The 25850-nt window shown below is 37.5% G+C and overlaps 1 protein-coding gene across 1 annotated transcript in view; it reads left to right on the top strand.

Annotated features, from left to right (window-relative positions):
• The window catches only part of LOC150075056 (band 3 anion transport protein-like), a 934629-nt gene that overhangs the window by 673248 nt on the left and 235531 nt on the right, over positions 1-25850 (top strand). The window contains exon 17 of the mRNA XM_090388866.1: positions 3895-4098. Within this exon, the coding sequence (XP_090244992.1) occupies positions 3895-4098 (204 nt within the window). The remainder of the gene's footprint in view (positions 1-3894; positions 4099-25850) is intronic.

Here is a 25850-nt window from a genome sequence, read left to right on the forward strand (position 1 = left end):
CATGTATAGTCATTATAGACAGTTTTTAAATTTGCTTCAGTGGGACCATCTACAAATTCTAAATGGATAGCATTTATTAAGGCCATCGTATATGCCAGTATTCTTTTTATTCCATTCCAACTAAGGGCCATGTTTAGACCTAAATGAATGTCAGAAGACATGATGAAACTTGTGGCAGAGAAGAAAAATGCATAGGATGATTATAAATCATCCTATGCAATTGGCAAGGGACACAGAAACCAACAGCACCTGAAATTAGTGTATGCAATCAAGTTGCTAAAGCAGATTCTGAGAAATCATTGGTAAAATTTCAAAGAAAAGTAGCAAAGAATTCTTTGCTTATGTTACCCTAGAAGGAAAGGGATGAAACACTTTGGCCCACTAGACATGAATGGTGTAACTTCTGATGCACTTGTTCAGGTGTCTGAAAAACTGAATAAATATTTTGTATGTAAAACAGTTTTTAGGATTGGGAATACCAGAAGTACACTGAGTACAGTAGACTGTTGAAATAATGGCACATTGAGATCGAATGTTTACATACAGTGCAGATGTCTTGCAGTGCCGAAAAAAAAGAAAATGGCATCACATGGTTACTTTTTTGTTTAAATTCACCATTTTGAAGTGAACTCTCTACTGATATCACTGATTATGGCACTGTTTTACATTTATTTTAAATTAAAATCCCCACACTGTGGCTCCTAAAGTTAATAAGCCTCATATAGAGAAGAAAAGTAGAATAATTAAGAACATTAAAGCTTAATGACAAACTTGATATAATAATAGAAATTAGAACAGGTTTAAATAGGAGTGTAATAATGGCAGAATATAACATTGGATTGTCAACATGTTTATGTTTTTTGTGTGCAATTAATAAAATTGAATTCTTAATCTCTCTAATTCACAAAGGGGGGTTCAAAAGGTGACACAAGTAACTATATACCTGTTAGTTTAACTTATGTTCTGGAGACACAAGGTAAGAAGCATTGCAGGATCATCTAGACAAGACTGCATTGTAGTTAAGACACAGCATGGGTTTGTTAAAGGGAGGTCTTGTGTGACCAATTTAATTGGATACTGTGATGAATCCGATTAACGGAACTGAATGTCAAAAATAATTTTGATATCATATACTCGGATTTCAGGAAATCTTTTGATAATGTTGCACATGGAAGGCTACTGTACAAATTGGAGCAGTGTAGTATTAAGGAAAAGTTGCTACAATGGATAAAGGGAAGGTTGAGTGGGAGAAGACAGAGAGTGGTTATCAATGGACACTTCTCTTTGTGGACTAATGTTATTAGTGGAGTTCGCTGTTGGGCCCATTTTTGTTTTGTATATTTATCAATGATATTGATGAAGATATATCAGAATTAATTAGCATTAGTAGAGGCATATGATGCAAGAAAGCCAGCTGATTGCAGCATCAGCAGAAAAAAAAAAAAATGCTCCCATTTCATCCTTCCGTTCGATTCAAATATCTGTCCATCTCAGCCTTAAATTTATTTAGGCTATCAACTTCCACAACAAAGGATGGAAGTCTGTTCCAACAACCAACTGATGACTAAAGGCAAACTTCCACACATCTATCCTACATCTGTCTTTCCTCAATTTGAATTTATGACCTCTCAGGTGAGTATTCTGAGCAAGAGGAAGAATCCCATCAGCATTGAGCATGCTCAAACCATTCAAGCCTTTATACACCTCTATCACATCACCTCGCTGGTGCCTAGTCTCCAGACACTGTAATTTGCAAAACTTAAACCTTTCTTTGTAACAGCAACCCTTTATTCCGTTCACTAATCTTGTTGCACTTCTCTGTACTCGTTCCAACAGCTGTACATCCTTCTTAAAATGAGGCCTCCAGACCTGTATACAGTACTCAAGGTGTGGCCTGACCATTGCCTTTTACAAGGGGATAATCACCTCCTCATCCCGGCTAGAAAAATTCCTGTATATCATTGACAAGACACCATGAGTTTCCTTGCAGATTGTCTGCACTGCTTTGAAAATTCCTTTCTGCCTACACAATTACCCCCAGGTCTGTTTTTATTCTCTACCACTGTCAGTGTAGTACCACAGAGTTGATATGTCACTCTGGGCTTGCTGCTTCCCAAATGTAGTACTTAACATTTCTGAATGTTAAACTTCATTTTCTACCTCTCAGCCCATCTGCTCAACTTTTCTAGATCCAGTTGCGACGGCGTTACTGTCATTAGTGTCCTTAACAACCCTGCCAACCTTCGTATCTTCTGCAAACTTGGACCTTAAGCCTGATATACCATCATCAGTATCATTTATAAATACAAAAAACAACAATGGACCCAACACTGAACCCTGAGTGACTCCACTAATAACATTAGTCCACAATGAGCAGTGTCCATTGATTACCACTCTCTGGCTTCCCCCACTCAACCATCCCTTTATCCATAACAGCAATTTGCCTCCATTGCCACACTACTCCAATTTGTTCAGCAGTCTTCCATGTGCAACAGTATCAAAAGCCTTTCTAAGATCCAAATATATGTGTCAAAGTTATTCCCTGCATCCAGTTCCTTTGAGACCGCATCAAAGGAACTGGAACAAGATAAGCAATGCATTCAAGGAAAAAAGGTACAAATAACATGATGCTCGTGCTCATTCTTTAACTGGGTGCACTGCCTAAATTCTAAGTGCTTCTTAACCAAGAATATAACTCCTTCCCTGCTCCTGCCTTTTCTTTTCTTTCCTTTCTGTATATATTGTACTCAGTACAGTGAATACATTGGGATCAGTGTATTCTGCTTTGGAGTGCTTCTTTCTTGTCTGATACAGGCTCTAGCATTGAGCCGGGCAGCTGATTGCTTGATGGTGTCCCTCGTTTTAATTCCTTTAATCAACTATATTCTTGGAGGTCTCATATTCACCCATCAGAATGCTGAATTTTCACTTAATCTCCTTATAATGTTTGCATTGAAAACAAACAATGGATAACTGATAACCTTGCAAATAAGCCATTGGTAGCGAGTTTTATAAAACCACGTTCTTTCCCAAGCCAAAGAATTCTCACTACTTTGTGGATTTTGCTCTGATATGTCTGTGATATGATTTTAGGTTATATTTAAATTAAAAATGCCACACTAAACTAAGATACATAAGAACAGTAATAAAACTACATTATTCTCATGCTATTGTGACATAAAACAGCAACTAACCAACCAATGTTATTCCCAGGTTATGGGTAGTAATACTGTGTTATCAAATTACTTCATGTATTCTTATAAAATTATGCTATGAGACTGTATTTGTATTGTTATAAATTTATAGTTTACAGACTTAATAAAAACACTTCTAATGTTAATTATACTCAAACAGAATTATGTAAAAGAATATTAAATAACCTACATTATGTTGTTCTTATATGAATGCAATAAACATTGAATAGTGGTGCCAGAATTCCTTTCCACTTCAGCTGTTGTTCTTGAGCAATCTGGTGCCTCCGTAGCCAGGTGGGCAGGAGCAGCAGCAGCGCGTAGCACACGCTTCTTGATTGGACCGGGGTTCGAGCCCATGACCACCAAATATGGAAGATGCGGAAAGGTCAGGGAATGACCACCGCATATCCCTGGAGCAATATGGCCTTAGTTGCTAATGCTCCTAAAAAACCAAATAACAATAACAATAACAATTGAGCAATCTCCCGAGGCCAAGTATGAAGTAGTTTCACTTACTTTATCAGATAGACACAAATAATACTGCATTACTAATTTTAAACAAAGTTGTTGGGGGTAAGGAAACAGTTTTAGGAAGTATAAAAAATGTACTTTGCAGGTTTGAAAATTGCTCTCACGCGGTAGTTACATATATGTGCTTAAATATATTTAGAAACATTATATAATGCATTTCTTTTTTCAGGAATTGAAGGCGATGGCAAGATCCCATATGATCCCCTCAGTCGTACACATCGATGCTTTGGTGGTCTAATTAGTGATGTTAAAAATCGATATCCCTGGTATCTTAGCGATATCTTAGATGGTTTAAATGGCCAGTGCCTTGCTTCATCAGTTTTTATCTATTTTGCTGCTCTTTCTGCATCTATTACCTTTGGTGGATTGATGGGTAATGAATATTAGTTCTTTCATTATGTATTTAATATGAATAGGATGCAAAATTTAATATGAATAGATGTATAATCTAATATGAATAGATGTATAATCGCATTACAACAAACTTCTCAGGTATGCATGAATGATTTTATTGTACTGAATTTTCATTTTAATGATTGTCACTGAAAATTATATCAAGAGACATTATTTATTCAAATAAGTTCTGCTGTAGATTTCTCACACAGAAGAGCAGCAATTTCCAACTTATTTTACTTATATACTGACTTTAAAATCAATAATATATAAAATTACAAATTATGTACTGCAGAACTAAAAATATATGTTCTGATATTATTTAAAAGAAATACATTCCTTATAAAATTTTAATATTGTGAATGTTTAGTAAATATTCCTAGTGAGCAAACGTGTTTTCATAGTGCTGTAGGATTAAGTGCAGGGAGAGCATAGTGATTAGAGAGGTTAGATAATTGCTTTTAGTTATTTTCTTTAATATATTGTAAAATGTATTTTTATATAAGTTTTTTCTGTTTTTCTGTAATAGTTTGTAAATTTAATTTTTGTATTGTTATACTAGGGGGCTTCTCCCCCTTCTCGCTTTGCTCACCAACCCAATTGCATGCTTTTCTACGTAAAATGTAGAGGTATCATGGAGTAAGTAAAATCTTTTCTACTTAAAAGACACACCTGTCGAAGCTTACCGATCGATATCTTATTAGGAAATGACCTGTGTAATTATTTACCTGTGCATTTGTAGTGATGTAATTGCCCAACCCACTTTTACCATGTGACCCGTATCCCTCTTCTCCCATTGGCTACCCCACTAATTGGCATTCTCAAGGTGGAATAAATAACACTATGTAATTATTTACCCACATTTACATAGATCACTTAGGAAAAGGCCTTTTGCTTTAGGTTCCATAATGCATGAGGAATATTGTTGCATCCGAAAGAGCAGGACTAAAATATTTATAAACTATACAAATATTTAAAATATTTACAAAACACTAAACCATTTACAAGTATACAAACTATATCGGGTCCCTTCATCAGCTGACATTACAATGGAAGATCAAATAATGCCAGCCGTGGTCAGGTATTAGACAATGAAGCATGTGCATGGGTTTGGAATGTTTGGAGGCAGTTGTCTTTTAATGGAAGACAACGATGTAATTACTTACCTGCACATTTGTAGGGACGTAATTGGCCCACCCTCTTCTCCAGTTAGCTCAAATAAGTGATGTAATATCGCCCCCCCCACCCTCTTATCCCATTGGCTCGACTAGATATCACTAGAAGGAAAACTTTTTTAATGTATAAGAGAGAAATATAATTTTTTAAAAGTTATTTTCTGTAATATTTAGTAAATTTAAACAATGGTTATGAATGTTGAACACTTCATCAGAGGGTAACATGAATACAGAAATAGCCAATGGTGATTTTTGGGTGAATCATGATTTCATTGTTTGCAGAACTCGTGATATGTATTCCAAGGTTGACCTACTGGATAATTATAGCTCACCTGGCGATTCTTTTCTTTTTCACTGTTTTACGGAGGTTATTAATCTAAAATTAAAATTTGGTGCTTTGCTAGAAGAATTTGAGTCACTGAAAAAAACGGGTGCTTGCCCTCGAGAATAATGTAACTTCGAGCATGTCAGAGACTCAAGGCTCTAGTAACCCACAAAGATGTACTCCCAATTTGTTCTCCCAGAACAGAATACCAAGTGAAAACTGCTCTGGTTCAAAGGACTTAGTTCTATAAGTTTTTTTTTTTTTTTTTTTTTTATGAAACTCCCAAACACTAGAGGTATTAGAACCTATAGAACTTAGTACCGTGCATCGGTTGGAGGTTGAGAAGACGAAAGAAGATATTTGTTGACATTAGACTTGAACTTCTGTAAACTGTAATTTTCAGGAAATACATATGAAGGAAGGTTATTCCAGAAAATGGCAGTTGAATGAATAAATGAGGAAGTTTGAAGTTTAACAGTAAATGGATGTTGGCTGGTGGCGGCACATGTTCAGACTGTTTTGAAAGAGATAGAGCAGGAATTATAGAAGCTAATTCAGAAGAACAGTGCCCGTGAAAGTATCTGTAGAAAAGACATGCAGCAGAAACAGAACATCTATGAGACAGAGAGTGGAGAGACTCTGTTAGAGATGAGTCTGTTAGAGAAGATTAGAAAGGTGACATGAGTAATTACAGACCTGTTAGTTTAACTTCTCTTCTGGGGAAAATAATGGAGTCACTAGTTAAAGAAACACTGCAGAATCATGTAGACAAGACTGCAGTTATAGTTCAGACACAGCATGGGTTTGTTAAGTGAAGTCTTTTCTCACCAATTTGATTGGATACCACAATGTGCTCACAAAGGAACTGGATGCAAAAAATAATTTTAATATCATATACAGTCAGTCCTCATATAACACGTGTTTACTTTACACGAATTCGATCATACACGATTTATAAATAGGAGAACGATATCTTATATAGCATGAATCGAATTCGCTTATGCACGATTCGCCTTTGTGTTTACAAGAAATGGCAGTCAAACGCAACACGATAGGAATGAAGAGAAGATTCTGAAAATGTATTTTTCAGTGTTTTTTATTTCAGTGAAGGGGAAACACACTTCACCATAATGAGGCGCCTCCGTAGCCAGGTAGACTGGGGTTCGAGTCCATCACCACCAAATACGGAGGATGCGGAAAGGTCAGGGAATGACCATGGCATATCCCGGAGCAATATGGCCTTAGTTGCTAATGCTCCTAAAAACCAAATAATAACAACAACAACTTCACCATAATAATGTAAAAACCAACACAATTCCAGCTATCGGTATAATCGCAAATGCAATTAGATCGAGTTTACTACCAGTTTATAACAGATTCCACTGGCAGAAATGCAACTGGAAATTGTTTTTATTGTTTTATGGTAGTAACCCCTAGAAATGTGCTTTAGTAAAATGTCAGGTGTTAATAGTGTACCTCTGCCTTTACGGTGTTGTTTATTCAGTTACTACCCGCGCACAGCTTTGTTTATGTGTATCAAGCGTGCCTCCTCGTTTTGCTTTATTCCCTAAAAATGAGTAAAGTACTTAAAAGGTGTGAAAAGGAAGCGTCCCGGTGAAGACACTACAGATTGAGAGAGAAAAAGAAAAGCAATGTCGATAAACGGAGGCGGACTGGGTCAAAAAAATCTTACCTGGGAAAATTTATAGTGTCGGAGGCCGGTGTGATAAGCCTTACTGGGTTTCCCCAGTAAGCTTATGGCCAGTCCGCCTCTGTTGATAGAGAAAAAAATATGAAATTGTGAAACGCTTTGAGCGAAATGAAAGACCATGTGATATTACACGTGCTACAGGCCTAAATGAGGCAACGCCAAGAATTACAAAGAATTTAGAGAAAATAAAAACAACTTTCATATCAGGAACAACTCAAAGCGTAATTAAAATCCATTAGATTAAGACAAAAAGAACTGGAAGAGATGGAATGGCTGTTATCTGTTTGGAAAGAAAATCAAATGAAAAACAAGATTGCTTACGATAGAAGCAAAAGCATTAGCAATATTTTATTACGTAATAGTCGTAATAAAATACTTATGTATTTTATTACGATTATTTATTGTCTTTGGTAATGTTTTGGTTACAAATGTGTGTTCAATCTTGGGTGGTCAGCACCTAACTCTATTTTTCCCATAGGGCCTGTTGTTTATATTGCACGATTTTGCATTGCATGAGGGTTTCTAGGAACACAACGATCGTGCTATACGAAGACTGACTGTACTTAGATTTCAGGAAAGCTTTTGATTCTGTTGCACATAAACGACTGCTGTACGAATTGGAGCAGAATGGCATTAAGGACAAGCTGCTGCTAATGCATAGAGGGATGACTGAGTGGGAGAAGACAGAGATAGTGTATAATCAATGGACACTGTTTTTTGTGGACTAATTATATTCATGGAGTCCCCTAAAGTTCAATCTTGGGTCCATTGTTGTTTTCTGTATTTATTAATGATATTGATGAAAGTATATCAGGCTTAATGTACAAGTTTGCAGACAATACAGAGATTGGTAGGGTTGTTAATGACAGTAAAAATGGTACACTACTGCAACAGGATCTAGAAAAGTTGAGCAGATGTGTTTGAGAGGTGGCAACTGAAGTTTAACACTGACAAATGTCAAGTACTGCATATGTGTAGCAATAACCCCAGAGTAACATACCAACTGTGCTTTACTGCACTGAGGTAGTGGAGAATGAAAAAGATCTGGGGGTAATTGTGCACTCAGAAATGAAGTTTCTGAGCACTGCAAGAGTAGCTCATGGCATGTTGTCAATAATATATAAGAATTTTTCTAGCAGGGATAAGGAGGTGATTATCCTTTTGTATAAGGCAATGATCAGGCCACTCCTTGAGTACTGCATACAGGTCTGGAGGCATCATTTTAGAAAAGGTGTTCAGCTACTAGAATGAGTGCAGAGAAAGGCATCGAGATTAGTAGAACAAAGGGTTGCTGTTACGAAGATAGGTTTAAGTTCTGCAAATTGCAGCATCTGGAGACTAGGAACCTGCGAGGTTATCTGATTGAGGTGTATAAGGCCTTGAATGGTTTGAGCAAGCTTAGTGCTAATGAGATTTTTCCTCTTGCTCAGATTCCACACCTGAGGATGCATGAATTCAACAGATGTATCCATAGAACCAAGCAGTTTGTTTTCCACCTGGGCCAAAACTGCGCTAACATCCAAAAAGAAACTTACAGTGAACGAGACCAGCAATACACCAATTAGTATCCCAACTGATGCTATCCCATCTTTGCCCAAAACAGCAAAATCAGCAAACATTGAAGACCAGGAAAAAGTGAAACAATGCAATAGGAAAATGGAAATTAATATTCAACCAGAGGATGAAGAATCGGTTTTAGAATTATATGCTAATGATACCATAGAAACAGGACACCCAACCTTTTCAAGGAATGAAAAATCGAAACAAAGCAGACTGAAACCTTCTCAGAAAAAACAGTCAGATCAATCTTATTCAATCAAATCCAAACAATGAATAAATTCATACAATGGAACTGTAGAGGATTACGCAGTAATTTTGATGACCTGAGTGATTTACTTTTTCAAACAAATGCAGTAGGTGTATGCTTACAGGAAACATTTCTATCACCAAAAGTCTCTCTCAGATTCAAAAATTACACCATGTTTAGACGAGACAGAGATTCTGATGGTCCTGCCCGTGTAGGGGTAGCTGTTCTCATAAAATCTACTATACCGTCAAGACATATCCAGCTAGAAACCTCCTTAGAAGTTGTAGCAGTTCGGATGGCAATGGGAGTATCATTAACGCTTGCATCCATTTATATCTCGCCCAATTATCTTTGCTCCCAGACTGAACTTGACAATCTAATCGCACAACTTCCGCCTCCTGTCTGCTTATTCGGTGATTTCAACGGCCACCATCCATTGTGGGGATCTTCCACCATGGATAGGAAAGGCCAAATAATTGAAACATTCCTGGATAACCATAACCTGACCCTGCTGAATTCTGGCTCTCCAACTTTTATACAACTACCTACAGGTACTACCTCAGCCATAGACTTATTCATCTGTTCAGCATCTCTTTTTGCAAGCATGGAATGGTTAGTGCTGAATGATCCATTCCACAGTGACCATTTTCCTATTATCAGTTCAATTGAAACCCAGGTCGTGTCATGTCCTAAAGGCCGTACTTCTTGAAATTTTTATAAAGCAGACTGGGTAAACTACTCAAATTGTGTCCTACTCGACACTCAATATGTTCAACATCAACATATTGATGACGTAACTGACCATATTACCAGCCAAATCTTATCTGCAGCAGAAATTTCCATCCCAAAATCAGACCAATGCAAGCGTGTACACAAAAACCAGTGGTGGAATGCGGATTGCTTTAAAGCGAAAGTAGAAAAAACCGTGCTTGGAACCAGTTCCGCAAATGCCCAACTACTGCCAATCTAATTTTATACAAAAAACTCAGAGCAAAAGCAAGGCAAATTAGGAAGAAAGCAAAACGTGACTCCTGGATCGACTTCGCATCAATTATTAACAAAAATACTGACACTCGAATTATATGGAAAAAAATACAAGCTCTCAATGGAAAATTTCCTCCACAGCAGTCTCCGATAATACAGTGGAATGGGCAGGACCTATCCTCTTCTACTGACATTGCAAATGCTTTAGCAGAATCTTTCTATAACATTTTCGCCTCCTCTTCTTATGTCACCTCCTTTCAACGCATTAAAACTGTTGAGGAACGTCATAAATTTAATTTTTCAAATAGACTCTCACTTCCGTATAACCAACCCATTTCTATAGCTGAACTCAAAGAATCCTTGAGCAAATCTCCAAATAGTGCAGCAGGACCAGATGGCATTCACTACAGTATGCTGAAGCATCTATGTGAAGCTGATCTCTACATACTATTACACTTTTATAACCGGATCTTCGCAGAAAATACATATCCTCTCTCATGGCGTCATTCCTATATTTGTGCTATTCTAAAACCAGGTAAAGATCCTTCCATAGTTGAAATTCTACCAACTAAATTCTGTACAGTGGAACCAACTAATGACAAGCTGTTTGGGCAAAATCTTTGAAAGGATGGTGCATAAAAGAGGCTCATCTGGGTTCTAGACTCCCGAAACGTTCTTTCCGATCACTAATATGGCTTCCGTAAAAACAGATCTACCCTAGATTTACTACTCAAAATTGAAACTAACATACGTAATGCTTTTGTCATGAGACAACATCTGGTGATGGTGAACCTAGATATTCAGAAAGCATTTGATACCACTTGGCGTCATGGTATTATTAAAGATATACGTCAGTTGGGGCTGAGAGGCTACCTTCCACAATTCATCCAGAACTTTTTAAGGTTACGCACCTTTCAAGTCCGATATCAAAACGTGCTATCAACAACTCACATTCAAGAAGAGGGTGTTCCACAGGGTTCCATACTGAGTGCTACCCTATTTGCGATTCGGGTCAACAACATATTGGAAGAACTTCCATAAACCATCCAAATATACATGTATGCAGATGACCTCACCATATCCTGCCAGTCACAAAGTATGAATACTGTTGAAAGACAGTTACAAATTGCTCTCGCCAGAATAGAATCATGGACCTTACGTAATGGATACCGCCTAGCTGAGCAGAAATCCATCACTACTCATTTTTGCAAATTACACTCACTACATCCCGATCCTGAGCTAAAGATCAATAACATTTCAATTCCTCTTGTTCACACTGTCAGTGTTCTTGGTCTCGTACTGGATAAGAAACTGAACTTTAAAGCACATATGGCTTATCTTAGAACTATCTGTTTGAAAAAGTTGAATATTCTCCGGTGTGTGTCATCTATGTCATGGGGTGCTGATCGACATACCCTGATCCATCTTTATCGAGCTCTCATCAGGTCCTGCTTAGACTATGGCTCTCCAGTGTATGACTCTGTGAGAAGAACTACTTTAGAGCGATTGAATACGATCCAGCACAGTGCGCTGAGAGTTTCTCTAGGGGCTTTCAGAACCTCCCCAGTTCAGAGCCTTTATATCGAAGCTCATGAACCACCTTTACATCATCGGAGGAAAACATTACTTCTGATGTATGCCGCAAAAATTCAAGTCTTCCCTCCCACCCTAGTTGGAAATATCTGTATAATACCGAATGGGAGTCATTTTATAACAGTAAGCCAAATGAAAACCGACCTGCTGCACTTAGACTTAAAGAACTCATTCAAGCATGGAATATAGACATCAGCAATATATTTCAGGACATGACACCTCCTGATCCACCTTGGACAAATATTTCTGTTAATTACGACGATTATTTTCAACAGTGGGGTAAGAACACCTTGTCGCCCTCCAATATTGCACAATTACATGAAACTCACTCTTCTAACTCAGAGGCCTGTAAAATCTATACAGATGGATCAAAAACTGAGACCCAAGTAGGTGCTGCAGCAGTCTTCCCTTCATTCACCATTTCTGTTTCATTACCAACAGAATGCAGTATCTTTACTGCTGAGCTTTATGCTATTAATTTAGCTCTCGATCGGATAACTGAATTTTTAATTACGACTACTTTAATATACACTGACTCACTCAGTGCTGTCTCTGCCATAAATACTAATACCAACTCCTCTCACCCTGTAATAAAACAGATTCATTCTAAGTTACTTGCCTGTAAGGAATTGAACCAAACTGTGACATTCTGCTGGATTCCAGGACATTCTGGAATAGCCGGCAATGAAAGAGCAGATCATGCAGCCAAACAACCAGAAACTACTATTTCGCAGAATTTTCAAGTTCCATATACAGATTACAAACACATTATCCGTAAAGCATGTTATAACAGCTGGTCATTAATCTGGAAAGGCTATCCAGGAAATAAACTCTACCAAATAAAACCGGAACCAAAGCTGTGGCCCTCCAGCTTCCAGAAAAGCAGACGAGAAGAAACAGTTTTAGGAAGGCTCAGAATTGGGCATACTCATCTCACTCACCTGTATCAATTAACTAATGACAGCGCTCCACAATGTACATCATGTCAAGTACAACTGACCATTCGCCATTTGTTAGTGGACTGTCCCCACTTTCAAAACATCTGCTTAGACACTTTTAAATCATTTACTAATATGCAGACATCAATAAATTTAATGCAGATTCTGGGAGATGATCCTAATAAAAAAGAACTATTTACTTTCCTAAACCGGATAGGAATATTTAATAAAATATAGTTATTCCATATTCACCATTAGAAAGACACAATATGGCTCAAGTAGCCTATGTGTCGTTAAACACAACAACAACAACAACAGCATGAATTCAAATAGAGGAAAGACGGTTGTAGAATGGATGTGCAGAAATTTGCCTTTAGCCCAGATGGTTGATTGCTGCAACAAACTTCTATCTGTTGTTGTGGATGTTGACAGTTTAAATAAATTCAAGATAAAACTGGACAAACATTTAGAGCGAATAAATGTGTGAAATGGGATAATTTTTTTTTTTTTGGCTGATGCTAAATAAGCTTGCTTTCCTGCATAATTTGCCTCTACTAATGCTAATGCTATTAGGAGACTCCATTGTCAGGGAAATGGGAAATATTTTTTCTAATTAGGATAATTGGACTAAAACCAGGGTATGTCTTCTGTGAGCAACAATTAATGATGTCACCAACAGATTGTCAGATTTTAAGAGTGGCAAAGAGAATATTATCATGCTGAAGAAATTCTGCAATTTAGATCAGAATGCCTATATTTCTGCAATTCTGCCCAGGCATGAGAGGATAGGAGAGGTTCTATGCTGTAAAAGCCTTGTGGATTAACTCAACACTTGAAGGACTCTTCAAGCCTTTTGGGGTGGAAATTTTTAACAGCTTGCCCACACTTATAGGTAGAAGGAATCTGTTTTGTAGAGAATGGATACATTTAAACAAAGGTGGTGCAGAGTTATTTTCCAGTATCCTTAATGTCACCCTACAAACTGCTAATTTGTAGGGTGACATGGTAATATCAATATGCATTTATCTAATAATATTGGTCAAAGTAACACTTGCATATGCCTTAAGCATTCTTGTTTGTTACTACAACAGATCATATTAGCAAGATGTTCTGGGGACAGAAATGTTTCAAATGAGTGGGTAGCTAATGCCAAAAAAGCAAGCTTAAATGACTTCAAGGGGGTGTGTGTTGTTTATTACTGTATAAACAAGTAAGACTTGTTTATACAGTAATGTCAGAAGTGTCATCAATAAAATGAGGTGATTCGAACTGCTGGTTAGGACAAGTAACTCTGACATAAAATAGGGCTTACAGAAACTTGGTGCCACCTGGAAATAAGGGATGATGAGTTTCAGTGTGGTATGTACAATGTATTTAGGAAGGATAGGGCAGATATAAGGGGTTGTGGGGATCATGCTTCTTATCTAAAGCAGCCTGAGTGCAGCAAAAGCTTTTCTGGATTCAGAAGTTTTGCATGCTAGTATAGAATCTATAGTATAGATAATCTTCCAATTATCTACGGTATGAGATAATTGGAAGCAAAAGTGTATTGAGAGTGGGAGATTATAATGAGAGTCATGACATGCCAATGGAATGGGTAAGCAAGCATGAATGTCTTATGGGCGATTTTCATTTGCCTCTAATTGATTGAAGCAAATGGGAAGGAAACTTGACATGGAGACAAAATTTTTCAATCAACTAGATGACTGTTATTTGTATCAACATGTTGGGGAAAGTACTAGGGAAAAGAATAATCTAGACCTGATCATCATCCATGAACCAGATGACATAATCAGGCTGAGAGTACAGGAACCAGTAGCAGGAAGTGATCATGGAGTTTTACGGTGGATGATGAGAGATAGCAGTAGTTAAAGGCAAAGGAAAGGGTTATAATTTCAGGAAAGGAAATGATGACAGCTTAAGGTGCTACATGGCCTCTGTTAACTGGGTAGATATCTCACAGAGAGCAAATACAATTGAGAAATGGTATGCCTTTAAAACATTAACCACAGAAGCCTTGAATGTGTATATATCAGTGGTATGCTAGAACTGACTCGCACGACCCAGTTGTTAAATTTTCATGAATTTTGCAAGCCAGTATGTAAACCGACAAGGACTTTAAACTGTAGATTTGGGCAAAAAGCTTGTAATCCAGCCGAGGCACGCTTATTTCATCACCTTTTGTGCTTCCTTTCCACCATCCCCTTCCCTACATGGCAGCCTATGTGGGATTATCTCAGCTAGCAATTTTGCAGGAATATTATTTCCAACAAATACCCTGCAATAAAGTCCTGTCACGTTTTCAAGCGTTGTTAATCTTTTGTGGTGAAAATTACCATAGTGAAATTAACTAATTATTTCTATAATTTCTATCCTTACAAAATTTAAACTCTCAATATACATAAATAGAAGTGTTTTCTTTGATATCCCAACTTTAAAATTCAGAAAATTCTATAAATGCTCAAACAGCAAAAATGTACATTCACTATGCATTTTCTAATTATTCCCAAGAAAAACAATCAGGCATTGACTTTGATTATAGAACGCATCACTGAATTTGTTTGAAGTTCCTGCGTGTGTGTTTCGCTGCTGGCTAAAGGGAATTATAAGTTGGGACACAGAGCAGTAAGTGACGAGAAGGCCCCGTCACTCACGAGCGTGATACAGGAGGAAAAAAAGAGCACACAACTATTCCTTGGCATGATAACTTAAAGAATTGCAACGAATTGTTTTTGAAAAATGAAAAGATTGTACTTCCTTTCTTCAATGTGTATTGTATCTACTAACAGAAAATAAAGGAAATTCATCCATTGGAAGCCACAATCTAGCCAAGAAGAGTGTTTTTGTGCATGCTAGGTGTAAAGAGTGTCAAGAAATTAGGTGCCAACTCACCATTCTGATGGGCACTTATGACAGTTTGAAGAGTAGTGCACTTAAAGGTGTTAAAATAGGGAACCCATCAAGCTCTCAGCTGCCCAACTCTTGTGCATCAGGCAACACAGCGGCCATCTTCAAGGCAGAATGCACTAGTCCCACAGGAGTTAGTTATTGTCGATGGCTCTATTGTCATGCAGACAGGTAATATTTTGCGTAAAAAGGATAGGTGGATTAGGACCAGGGTATGTCTGCCATGGGCAAAAGTTGATGTTGTAGAACAGATATCATCTTTTAAGGGCACAAAAGGTGATATTGTTGTACACATTGGCACTAATGACATTAAGAGTAGGAGATCTGCAGATTTACTTAACAAGTGCAGGGTAATGCTGAAAAAAAGTCATGAGTTAGAGTTAATTTGAAAGTGTCTGCAATTCCGCCCAGACACGATAGGAGGGAGTGTATGATGAGAGCCTTGTAAATCATTTCGGCCCTAAAGGGATTGTGCAAGCTTTGTGGGGTAGAATTTTTCTCAGTGTTGTCTCTGCTTGTTACCAAGAGAGACTGATTCTACAGGGATGGGATACACTTAAATAGAAGGGGTGCAAGAGTGTTTGCTGATGCTATTGAGGCAGCGTTAGGTCGGTCGGAAAACTGCTAGCTTGGGGGATTCACAGACTAAAAAGTTAATAGTAATTGCAGGCAGAGGTGAAAGTGATTCTTGCACTGCTTCTAATAGAATGAGCAGCTGCCGGGAGGGTAGGGTGCTGAGGGGGGTTCAGAGATTGGTGGGAGTCATCATGAAACAAATAAATACATGGGTTGTTTTAGAGTAACTAAGAATAAGAATAGGTGCATGTATACCGATGCTAGAAGTATAGTAAATAAATTTGATGAATTTGAAGTGCTGATCAAGATATGAAAGACAGATATTGTTGAGATATCAGAGATATGGTGTCACACAGATATAAGCAGTGCAGAATTGGAATTTGGGGAGTACAATGTGTACAGAAAGGATAGACAGGATAGGAAGGGAAGAGGATTTATGCTGTTAATTAAGAAAAACATAAAATCTAAGGAAATGCATCCAGTTGACAAGGATGAACAGTGCAACGTTCAGTCAGTTTGGTGTGACCTAAGCACTGGGAAAAGAAAAATGAGAGTAAGAGTGTGTTATAGGTCTAATGAGTACAACGAACTATTGAACCGAGAAATGGAATGGGCCAGTAAATCAGATTGTGTTATAATAGGTGATTTTAACTTCTCTGATATTGATTGGAACTTGTGGATTGGTCACTTCCACACTAGCAAGACTTTTGCGGATTTATTGGATAATTGTTTTCTGCAGCAGCATGTTCATGAGGTAAGCAGAGAAGGTAATACTCTTGATCTGGTTATCAGCAGTGATTATTCGTGTATAAAGAACTTGCAGATAAAGGAACATTAGGTGGCATCGATCACAGTGTACTTATGTAGGATTTACTTAAAGATATAATTACCATCAGGGGTAAAGGGAAGGTTTTTAGCTTCCATAAAGGTGACCACAATAGTCTCAGTCAGTTTTTAAATTCTGTACAGTGGAACCAACTAATGTTGTCAACAAATTCGAAGTGAGAAGCATTCACAGAACTAATCGTGGAAGCAACTAGGCTTTTTATACCGATTAAGAAATATTGTTAAAGGTTTAAGCCTAAATGGATGTGAGATGAACTAATGAGACTCATGGCAGAGAAGAAAAATGCATGGGATGCATATAAATTATCAGGTGACACAGAAGCCTATGGCTGATATAAGCTAGTGATATAAGCCAATCAAGTGACAAAGGACATTACGCAAGCAAGGCAGATTACGAGAAATTTTTGGGAAAGGACGCAAAGAAAAACACCAAGGGCTTCTTTACTTATATAAACTCTAGAAGGAAAGGGATGAATCAGATTGGTCCACTTGATATCGATACTTTGACTGTTGATGATTCTGCTCAGATAGCTGATTATCTGCAGGAGTATTTTGGATCTAGTCATACATGAGGAGTTAGTAAGGGAGAAAAATGCCAGAAAAAATTATCAAACTGTAACATGATGCTTAATGATTTTGTAATAACCGAGAACAAAAGGAGGAGAAATTGTTGAAGTTAAATATAAGACAGGCACCGAGGGTTGATGGGATCTATCCAATTATATTAAAGGAGGCGGCACAAGAACTAAGCAAACCCTTAGCCATAATTATGAAAGCATCCTTGGACTCAGGGAAGTCCCCACAGACTGGAGATGTGCAAATGTGTCAGCAATTCACAAAGGGGAATCTAACGGTGACACGAGTAATTGCAGAACAGTTAGTTTAACTTCTGATCCAGGGAAAATAATGGGGTCACTGGTTAATGATGCATTGCAGGATCAACTAGACAAGATTGCAGTGGTTATTCAGACACAGCATGGGTTTGTTATGGGAAAGTCTTGTTTAAAAATTTGATTGGATACCATAATATGGTCACAAAGGAACTGAATGCAAAAAAATAATTTTAATCTTATCCTTGGATTTCATGACAGCTTTTTACACTGTTGTGCATAGAAGACTAATGTATAAATTGGAGCATTATGGCATTAAGAGCTAGTTGCTACAATGGATAAAAGGGTGGTTGAGTAGGAGAAGACAGAGTGTCGTAATCAATGAACTCTGGTCTTTGTGGAATACTATTATTAGTGGAGTTCCCTAGGGTTCAGTGTTGGGCCCACTGATGTTTTGTATATTTATCAGTGATATTGATGAAGGTATATCAGGCTCAATATTGAAGTGTGCAGATGATACCAAGGTTGACAGGGTTGTTAATGACAATATTGGCAGTGTGCTACTGCAACAGGATCTAGAAAATTTAGGCAGATGGGCTGATAAGTGGCAACTGAAGTTTAACCTTGACAAATGTAAATTACTGCATATGGGTAGAAATAACCCCAGAGAAACGTACCAACTCTGGGTACTACATTTAAGGTGGTAGAAAATGAAAAAGATCCGGGAGTAATTGTGCAGTCAGATATGAAGTTTTCTGAGCAGTGCAGACAGGGTGCCAGAGAGGTCATGGGGTATTGTCAATGATATACAGGAGTTTTGCTAGTGGGGAAAAGGAAGTGATTATCCCTTTGTATCAGGCAATGGTCAGGCCACACCTTGAGTACTGTGTACAGGTCTGGAGGCCTCATTTTAGGAAGGATATAGAGTTGCTTGAACTTTTACAGAGAAAGGCAGCAATAAATAACTAATAAATAATAAAACAAAAGGAAATAGACAATGCCTATGCCTTTCTCTCCTCCCATAGGTAACTATCTGCCTGATCTTTGAATTTCCCCAAATTGTCAATCTCAACCACACACATAAGTAACTTATTTCAGTAATTTATCATTTGCTGGCTAAAATAAAACTTCCAGTCTAAACATCTCCCACCATAATTTCAATTTATGGTCCCTAGTTCTAGAATCATTTATAACCGTGAAAATTTCTAGCTCATATATTTTCCTTATGCCTCTCAGCACCTTAAACATCTTAAATGCCCTTTTGCCGATCTCACCAGGCAAGTTACCATTCTTTGAGCCCTTTTAAGAAGTTTAGTGTCTTTTTTAAGTGTAATCTCCATACTTCAACACAGTATTCTAAGGGTGGTCTAACAATAGCCTTGTATAATGGGATTATGATATCCTCATCTCTACCAGCAAATGTTTGATAAATCATTGTTAACACACCATGGGTCTTCCTTGCAACCTGTCTACAGTGCTCAGAGAATTTCATGTCTGTCCGAATCGTAATTCCCCTGTTCGTTTCTTCCACTACTGACTTTAGTTCAACTCCACCCAGTGTATAAGTTATTTTGGGCTTGCCGTTCCTCAGGTGGAAACCTTGCATTTTGCTGAATTAAAGCATAGCTGTCACTTGACCATCCCTGAACATCTGACTATCTATCCATCTGACATGTTGATACAAATAACAATCATCTAGTTGATTTAAAATTTTCCCCCCCTTGTCGAGTTTCCTTCCCATTTGCTCCAGTCAATTAGAGGCAAATTAAAATCACCCATAATAAGTCATTGATGCGTACATCCCCATTCAGTTTGCATGTAGAGGCTCTCACTCTGAAGAAGCTCTGCTTGGTGGTGATCATTAACTACTCTACTGATCTTTACATCATCTGCAAATTTAAACATCATGCCCTCTATCTCTTCATCGATATCATTTAAGAAAATCAAAAACAACAGTGGTCCCAATACTGATCCTTGGGGGAACCCCCTGCTTACATTAACCCAATCTAAGGAATAACTATTTATCACAACCCACTGCCTCCTGCCCTGAAGCGATCCTACTACTGATTTTCCATGTGATTCCAACCTTTTCCAGCTTATAAAGTAACCATTCATGTGGGACTGAGGTAAATGCTTTGCTGAAATCTAAATAAACAGTGTCAAAATCATTCCCTAAATCCAGCTGATGAGTGACCCTGTTGAAATAGTTAACCAGCTCTGTCAAACATGATTTTCCCTTTTAAAAAACAATGCTGTGTTATCCTTCTGAATTCCATTTCTATCTAAATGATCCTAAATTCCACCCTTGATCATTGCCTCCATGATTTTCCTTACTATTGAAATTAGACTGACCAGTTGGTAATTTCCCACTATACTCTTAGAACTGCCTTTATGTGTAGGCTATACATTGGCACTTTTCCAATCCAATGGAATCCTCATTAGACTGACCAGTTGGTAATTTCCCACTATACTCTTAGAACTGCCTTTATGTGTAGGCTATACATTGGCACTTTTCCAATCCAATGGAATCTCTCCTGAGTCCAACGATGCTCTTGTAATTAACCTTAACGGTTCAACGTACTCACTTGCTGCCACTCTCAAAATTATGGGGTATATACCAGGGGTGGGCATGCATGAGGTCAGGTTTTTCATATATTATAAAGAGCCACACCATAGTTACATAGTATTAAATACACAAATTCAAATTTAATTTAATTTAATTTAATTAATATGATTACATATTCTACACAAGTCTTAATTGCTATGTAAAATGTATACATATATAAGAAAATATAATTAAGAGAAAGAAAATACAAAATAATTATTTCAAAATTTTAATAATAAAAATAAAATATAATAAAAATGCATTAATAAAAAGTATAACATTTAATGAAAAATTTGGTCAAATCTTTGAAATTTGGCGTAAAATTTGTTAAAGCCATTCGCAGCAATTCTGTGAGATGATGATATTGGTCAACTGTGAACGATATTTCGACTTCACAAACTTCATTGTGGAGTACAAAGATTCACACCAATATGTTGTACCAAAAATTGAAATTAGATAGCAAGCAGATTTCTTTAAATGTGGATATTTTGATTCTGGCACGAGTTTCCAAAATTCAATTATAGAAGTAGATTTGTGCTGTATTTGAATTGCCTGATCCTCTTTCATCTCTAATAACTCCAATTCCCCAGCCGCTTTTTCAACAAGTATTATTTCAGAAATTGGAAATCCATCTTTAATAATATCACAAATAAATGGGTTCACAAATATGCAAATGTAGATTTCAAACTTTTCAAATCTTCAAACCTATTTTTGAAATCTACTTGCAATTCTTCCAGTTTTTCTTTGTATTTGTCTAACTTTTCGTCTTTGGTATTAATTATATTTGCTTTTACTCGTGGAAAATGATTAAATATTTTGTTCTTAAGACTGTACACAAAAAGCCAAAGTTTAGCTTCAAAACTAAATACAGTTTGTGACAAATCAATAATAATTTTTTCCTTTCCTTGTAAAGCCAAATTAAGTGTTTGCAAATGTTCTATAATGTCTGTAAGGAACATTAAGTCAGAAAGCCAAGTTTCATTTTCTAATTCTGGGTATTTTTTTCCTTTTTCTCATGGGTATTTTTTTCCTTCTTTTCATGGGTTCCTATGCGATTCACATTCCTTTAGATGTTACCTACCTTCCCTAAATGTTTGTACCAATATTTTTGAGACACCCTGTATATATATATATACAGTGTATCAAATTGCAGTGTATAATTTTTTTTTTTTTTTAAGATATATACACATATAGTTAAATTCATTTAAATTTACTTAAGTTCAGGCTGAGATAACATGCAAATTCAGCTCAGGGTCCTACTATAGGAACGGGTTTGCCTGCCAGGGGCAAAGGTTGACTTGTAGAGCGGATATCATCTTTTAAGGGCACAAAAGGTGATATAGTTTACACGTTGGCACTAATGATATTAGGAGTAGGAGACCGGCGGAATTACTTAACAAGTACAGGTCACTGATAAAAAAAAAGCCGTGAATTAGGTTTGAATTTGAAAGTGTCTGCAACTCTGCCCAGACACAATAGGAGGGAGTATATGATGAGAGCCCTGTCGATCAGTTCGGCCCTGGAAAGATTGTGCAGGGCTCAAGGGGTAGAATTTTTTTCAGCCTGGTCTGTACTTGTTAACAGGAGAGACTGCTTCTACAGGGATGGGATACACTTAAATAGAAAGGGTGCAAGAATGTTTGCTGATGCTATCAAGGCAGTGTTAGGTGGGTCGGAAAACTGCTAGATTGGGGGGGGATACAAGGACTAATAGATTAACAGTAGCCACTGGCAGAGCAGAAAGTGATTCTTGCACTGCTTCTATTGGAATGAGCAGCAGCCTGGAAAATAAGATGCAGGATATTTCAGAGACTGCTGGGAATCATGGGGGTACAAGTAAACACATGGGTTGTATTAGGGTGGCTAAGAGGAAGAGCATGTATACTTGCGTGTACACCAATGCTAGGAGTTTAGTAAATAAATTTGAGGTATTGCTCAAAACATCAAAGGCAGATATTGTTGGGATTTCAGAGACGTGGTATCACACAGATATAAGGAATGCAGAACTGGAATTTGGGGAGTACAATGTCTACAGAAAGGATAGACAGGATAGGAAGGGAGGAGGGGTTATGCTATTAGTTAAGAAACACATAAAATCCAAGGAAGTGAAGCCAGTCGACATCGCTGGACAGTGCAGTGTCGAGTCAGTTTGTTGTGACATAAGCATTGGGAGATCAAAATTGAGAATAGGAGTGCGCTATAGGCGTAATGACTCTGATGAGTATAATAAGAAATTGTACAGAGAAATAGAGTGGGCCAGTAAATCAGAGAGTCTTATAATGGGCGATTTTAATTTCCCAGATATTGACTGGAATTTGGGGGCTGGTCACTCACACACTTAGCAAGGTTTTTTTGGATTTATTGGATGATTGTTTTCTACATCAGCATGTTTGGGAGGCAACTAGAGGGAGTAATACTCTTGATTTGATTATCAGTAGTGATTCTTCATGCATTAAAAATCTGCAGATAAATGAATGATCACAGTGTTCTGAAGTGGGATTTACTCAAAGAAGTAACTACCATTTGGGGTAAAGGAAAGGGGTATTGCTTTCGTAAAGGCGACTACGATGGACTGAGACAGTATTTAAATTCTATACAGTGGGATCAACTGATGGTGTTACCAACAGCAAATTCAAAATGGGAAGCATTCAAAGAACTTATCTTGGAAGCTACTAGGCTTTACATACCAACTAAGAAATATTGTTCAAGGTTTAGGCCTAAATGGATGTCAGATGAACTAATGAGGCATATGGCAGAAAAGAAAAATGCATGGGATACATACAAATTGACACGTGACACAGAAGCCTATGATAGATACAAGTTGATCTGTAACCAAGTTACAAAGGAGGTTAGTCAGACGAAGGCAGATTAAGAGAAATCCTTGGCAAGGGATGCAAAGAAAAACAGCAAAGAGTTCTTTACTTATGTAAACTCTAGAAGGAAGGAGATGAATCAGATTGGTCCACTTGATATCGATGGGTCAACTGTTGATGATCCTGCTCAGGTAGCTAACAAACTAAATGAATATTTTGCATTGGCATTCACACATGAGGAGTTATTCAGCGAGGGGAATGCCAGAGGTGTATTCAACTCTGGCAGTAAGCTAGAGAATCTTGTAATAACTGAGAGTAAAGTGGAGGAGAAATTGTTGAAGATAAACACAAGAAAGGCACCTGGGGTGGACGGGATCTATCCAGTTATATTAAAGGAGGCAGCAAAGGAAGGAAGTAAGCAAACCCTTAGCCATAATTATGAGAGCTTCTTTGGACTCAGGGGAGGTACCAATGGACTGGAGAAGTGCAAATGTGATCCCAATTCACAAAGGAGGATCAAAGGCTGACACAAGTAATTATAGACCTGTGAGTTTAACTTCTGTTCCCAGAAAATTAATGGAGGCACTGGTTAAAGAAGCACTGCAGGATCATCTAGACAAGACTTCAGTTATAGCTCAGACACAGCATGGTTTTGTTAAGGGGAAGTCTTGCCTGACCAATTTGATTGGATACTATGATGCAGTCACAAAAGAACTGGATGCAGGGAATAACTTTGATATTATATACTTGGATCTTAGAAAGGCTTTTGATACTGTTGCACATGGAAGACTGCTGCACAAATTGGAGCAGTGTGGCATTGGAGGCAAATTGCTGCTATAAAGGGGTGGTTGAGGGGGAGAAGGCAGAGACTAGTAATTATTGAACACTGCTCATCGTGGACTAATGTTATTAGTGGAGTCCCTCAGGGTTCAGTATTGGGTCCTTTATTGTTTTCTGTATTTATAAATGATATTGATGATGGTATATCAAGCTTAATGTCCAAGTTTGCAGACGATACGAAGGTTGTCAGGGTTGTCAAGGACACTACTGACACTATGCTACTGCAACAGGATCTGGAAAGGTTGAGCAGATGGGCTTGAGAGGTGGCAAATGAAGTTTAACATTGACAAATGTAAAGTACTACATATGGGAAACAGCAACCCCACAGCAACGTATCAACCCTGTGGTACTACACTGACAGTGGTAGAGAATGAAAGGGACCTGAGGGTGGTTGTGCAGGCAGATATGAAGTTCTCTGAGCAGTGCAGACGGGCTGCAAGAGTAGCTCATGTTGTATTATCAATGATAGATAGGAATTTTTCTAGCAGGGATAAGGAGGTGATTATTCCCTTGTATAAGGCAATGGTCAGACCACACCTAGAGTACTGTATACAGGCCTGGAGGCCTCATTTCAAGAAGGATGTAGAGCTGCTGGAACGAGTACAGAGAAGGCCAACAAAATTAGTGAATGGAACAAAGGGGTGCTCTTACGAAGAAAGGCTTAAGTTTTGCAAATTACAGTGTCTGGAGACTAGGCACCAGCGAGGTGATCTGAGAGATGTACAAAGGTGTACAAAGTGTAGAGGTGTACAAAGCCTTGAATGGATTGAGCATGCTCAAATCTGATAGGATTCTTCCTCTTGCTCAGAATAATCACCTGAGGGGGCATAAATTCAAATTGAGGAAAGACAGATGTAGGATAGATGTGTGGAAATTTGCCTTTAGCCAGCGGGTGGTTAGTAGGTTGAACAGACCTCCATCCCTTGTCGTGGAAGTTGATAGCCTAAATAAGTTTAAGGCTCAGCTGGACAGGTATTTCGAAAGAACAGAGGGGTGAAGAGGAAGTGGTTATTTTTTATTTATTTATTTTACTTCATTTTTTTTTTTGGCTGATGCTGCATAAGCTTGCTTTCTTGCATCAAATGCCTCTACCAATGCAGACCCGAGCCACAACTTATATCTTGTAATGTCTTTAAACTGTCCTACACTCTTTATTTTTATTTCTCCGAAATTATTAGGGCAATCCGAGGACGTAGAAGAAACTATTTCTTATCTATACCACTATTTTTTGCCTTTGTGGAGTTCAGGTTCTATTATTCCTACTCCTTTAGTTTTTCTTCTTACTATCTGCATGTTTCTCTTTGTGGTAATTTAATTATTTATTTATTTTTACCGTATCCATCACATAGGGGGCACCACATATTATTTTGACGACTATTACATTATGTCCTAGATACGGTAAATATGTAGTATGTATTATATATTTGATCTTATTTTAATCATTAAATTACGTTCTCTGTTGGGTCAACGATGATTAAATATGCTTACATTTATATTTTACTTATATTTCTTACCTTTGATTCTAATATTTCTAAATTTTCTTAACTTTTATCATCATTCGATTTATTTATATTCGATTTATATTTGGCCTATACTGGTTTATATTTGGTTTAGATTTAAATTACTTAGCATATATTGATCATCACAGAAACAGAGAACCTCTTTTCGTTTTTTGCCTTCATTCTGGGTGGTTGGCCCCAGTTGAAGTCATCTAGATTGTCGGTAAAAAGCGATAAATTTTTTTTTTTTTTTTCTCTTTCCGTTTTCTTAGGTCCTTTATGG

Source organism: Mastigoproctus giganteus, chromosome 14, assembly GCF_048544385.1.
Source record: "Mastigoproctus giganteus isolate SK-2022 chromosome 14, ASM4854438v1, whole genome shotgun sequence".
Lineage (NCBI taxonomy): Eukaryota > Metazoa > Arthropoda > Arachnida > Uropygi > Thelyphonidae > Mastigoproctus > Mastigoproctus giganteus.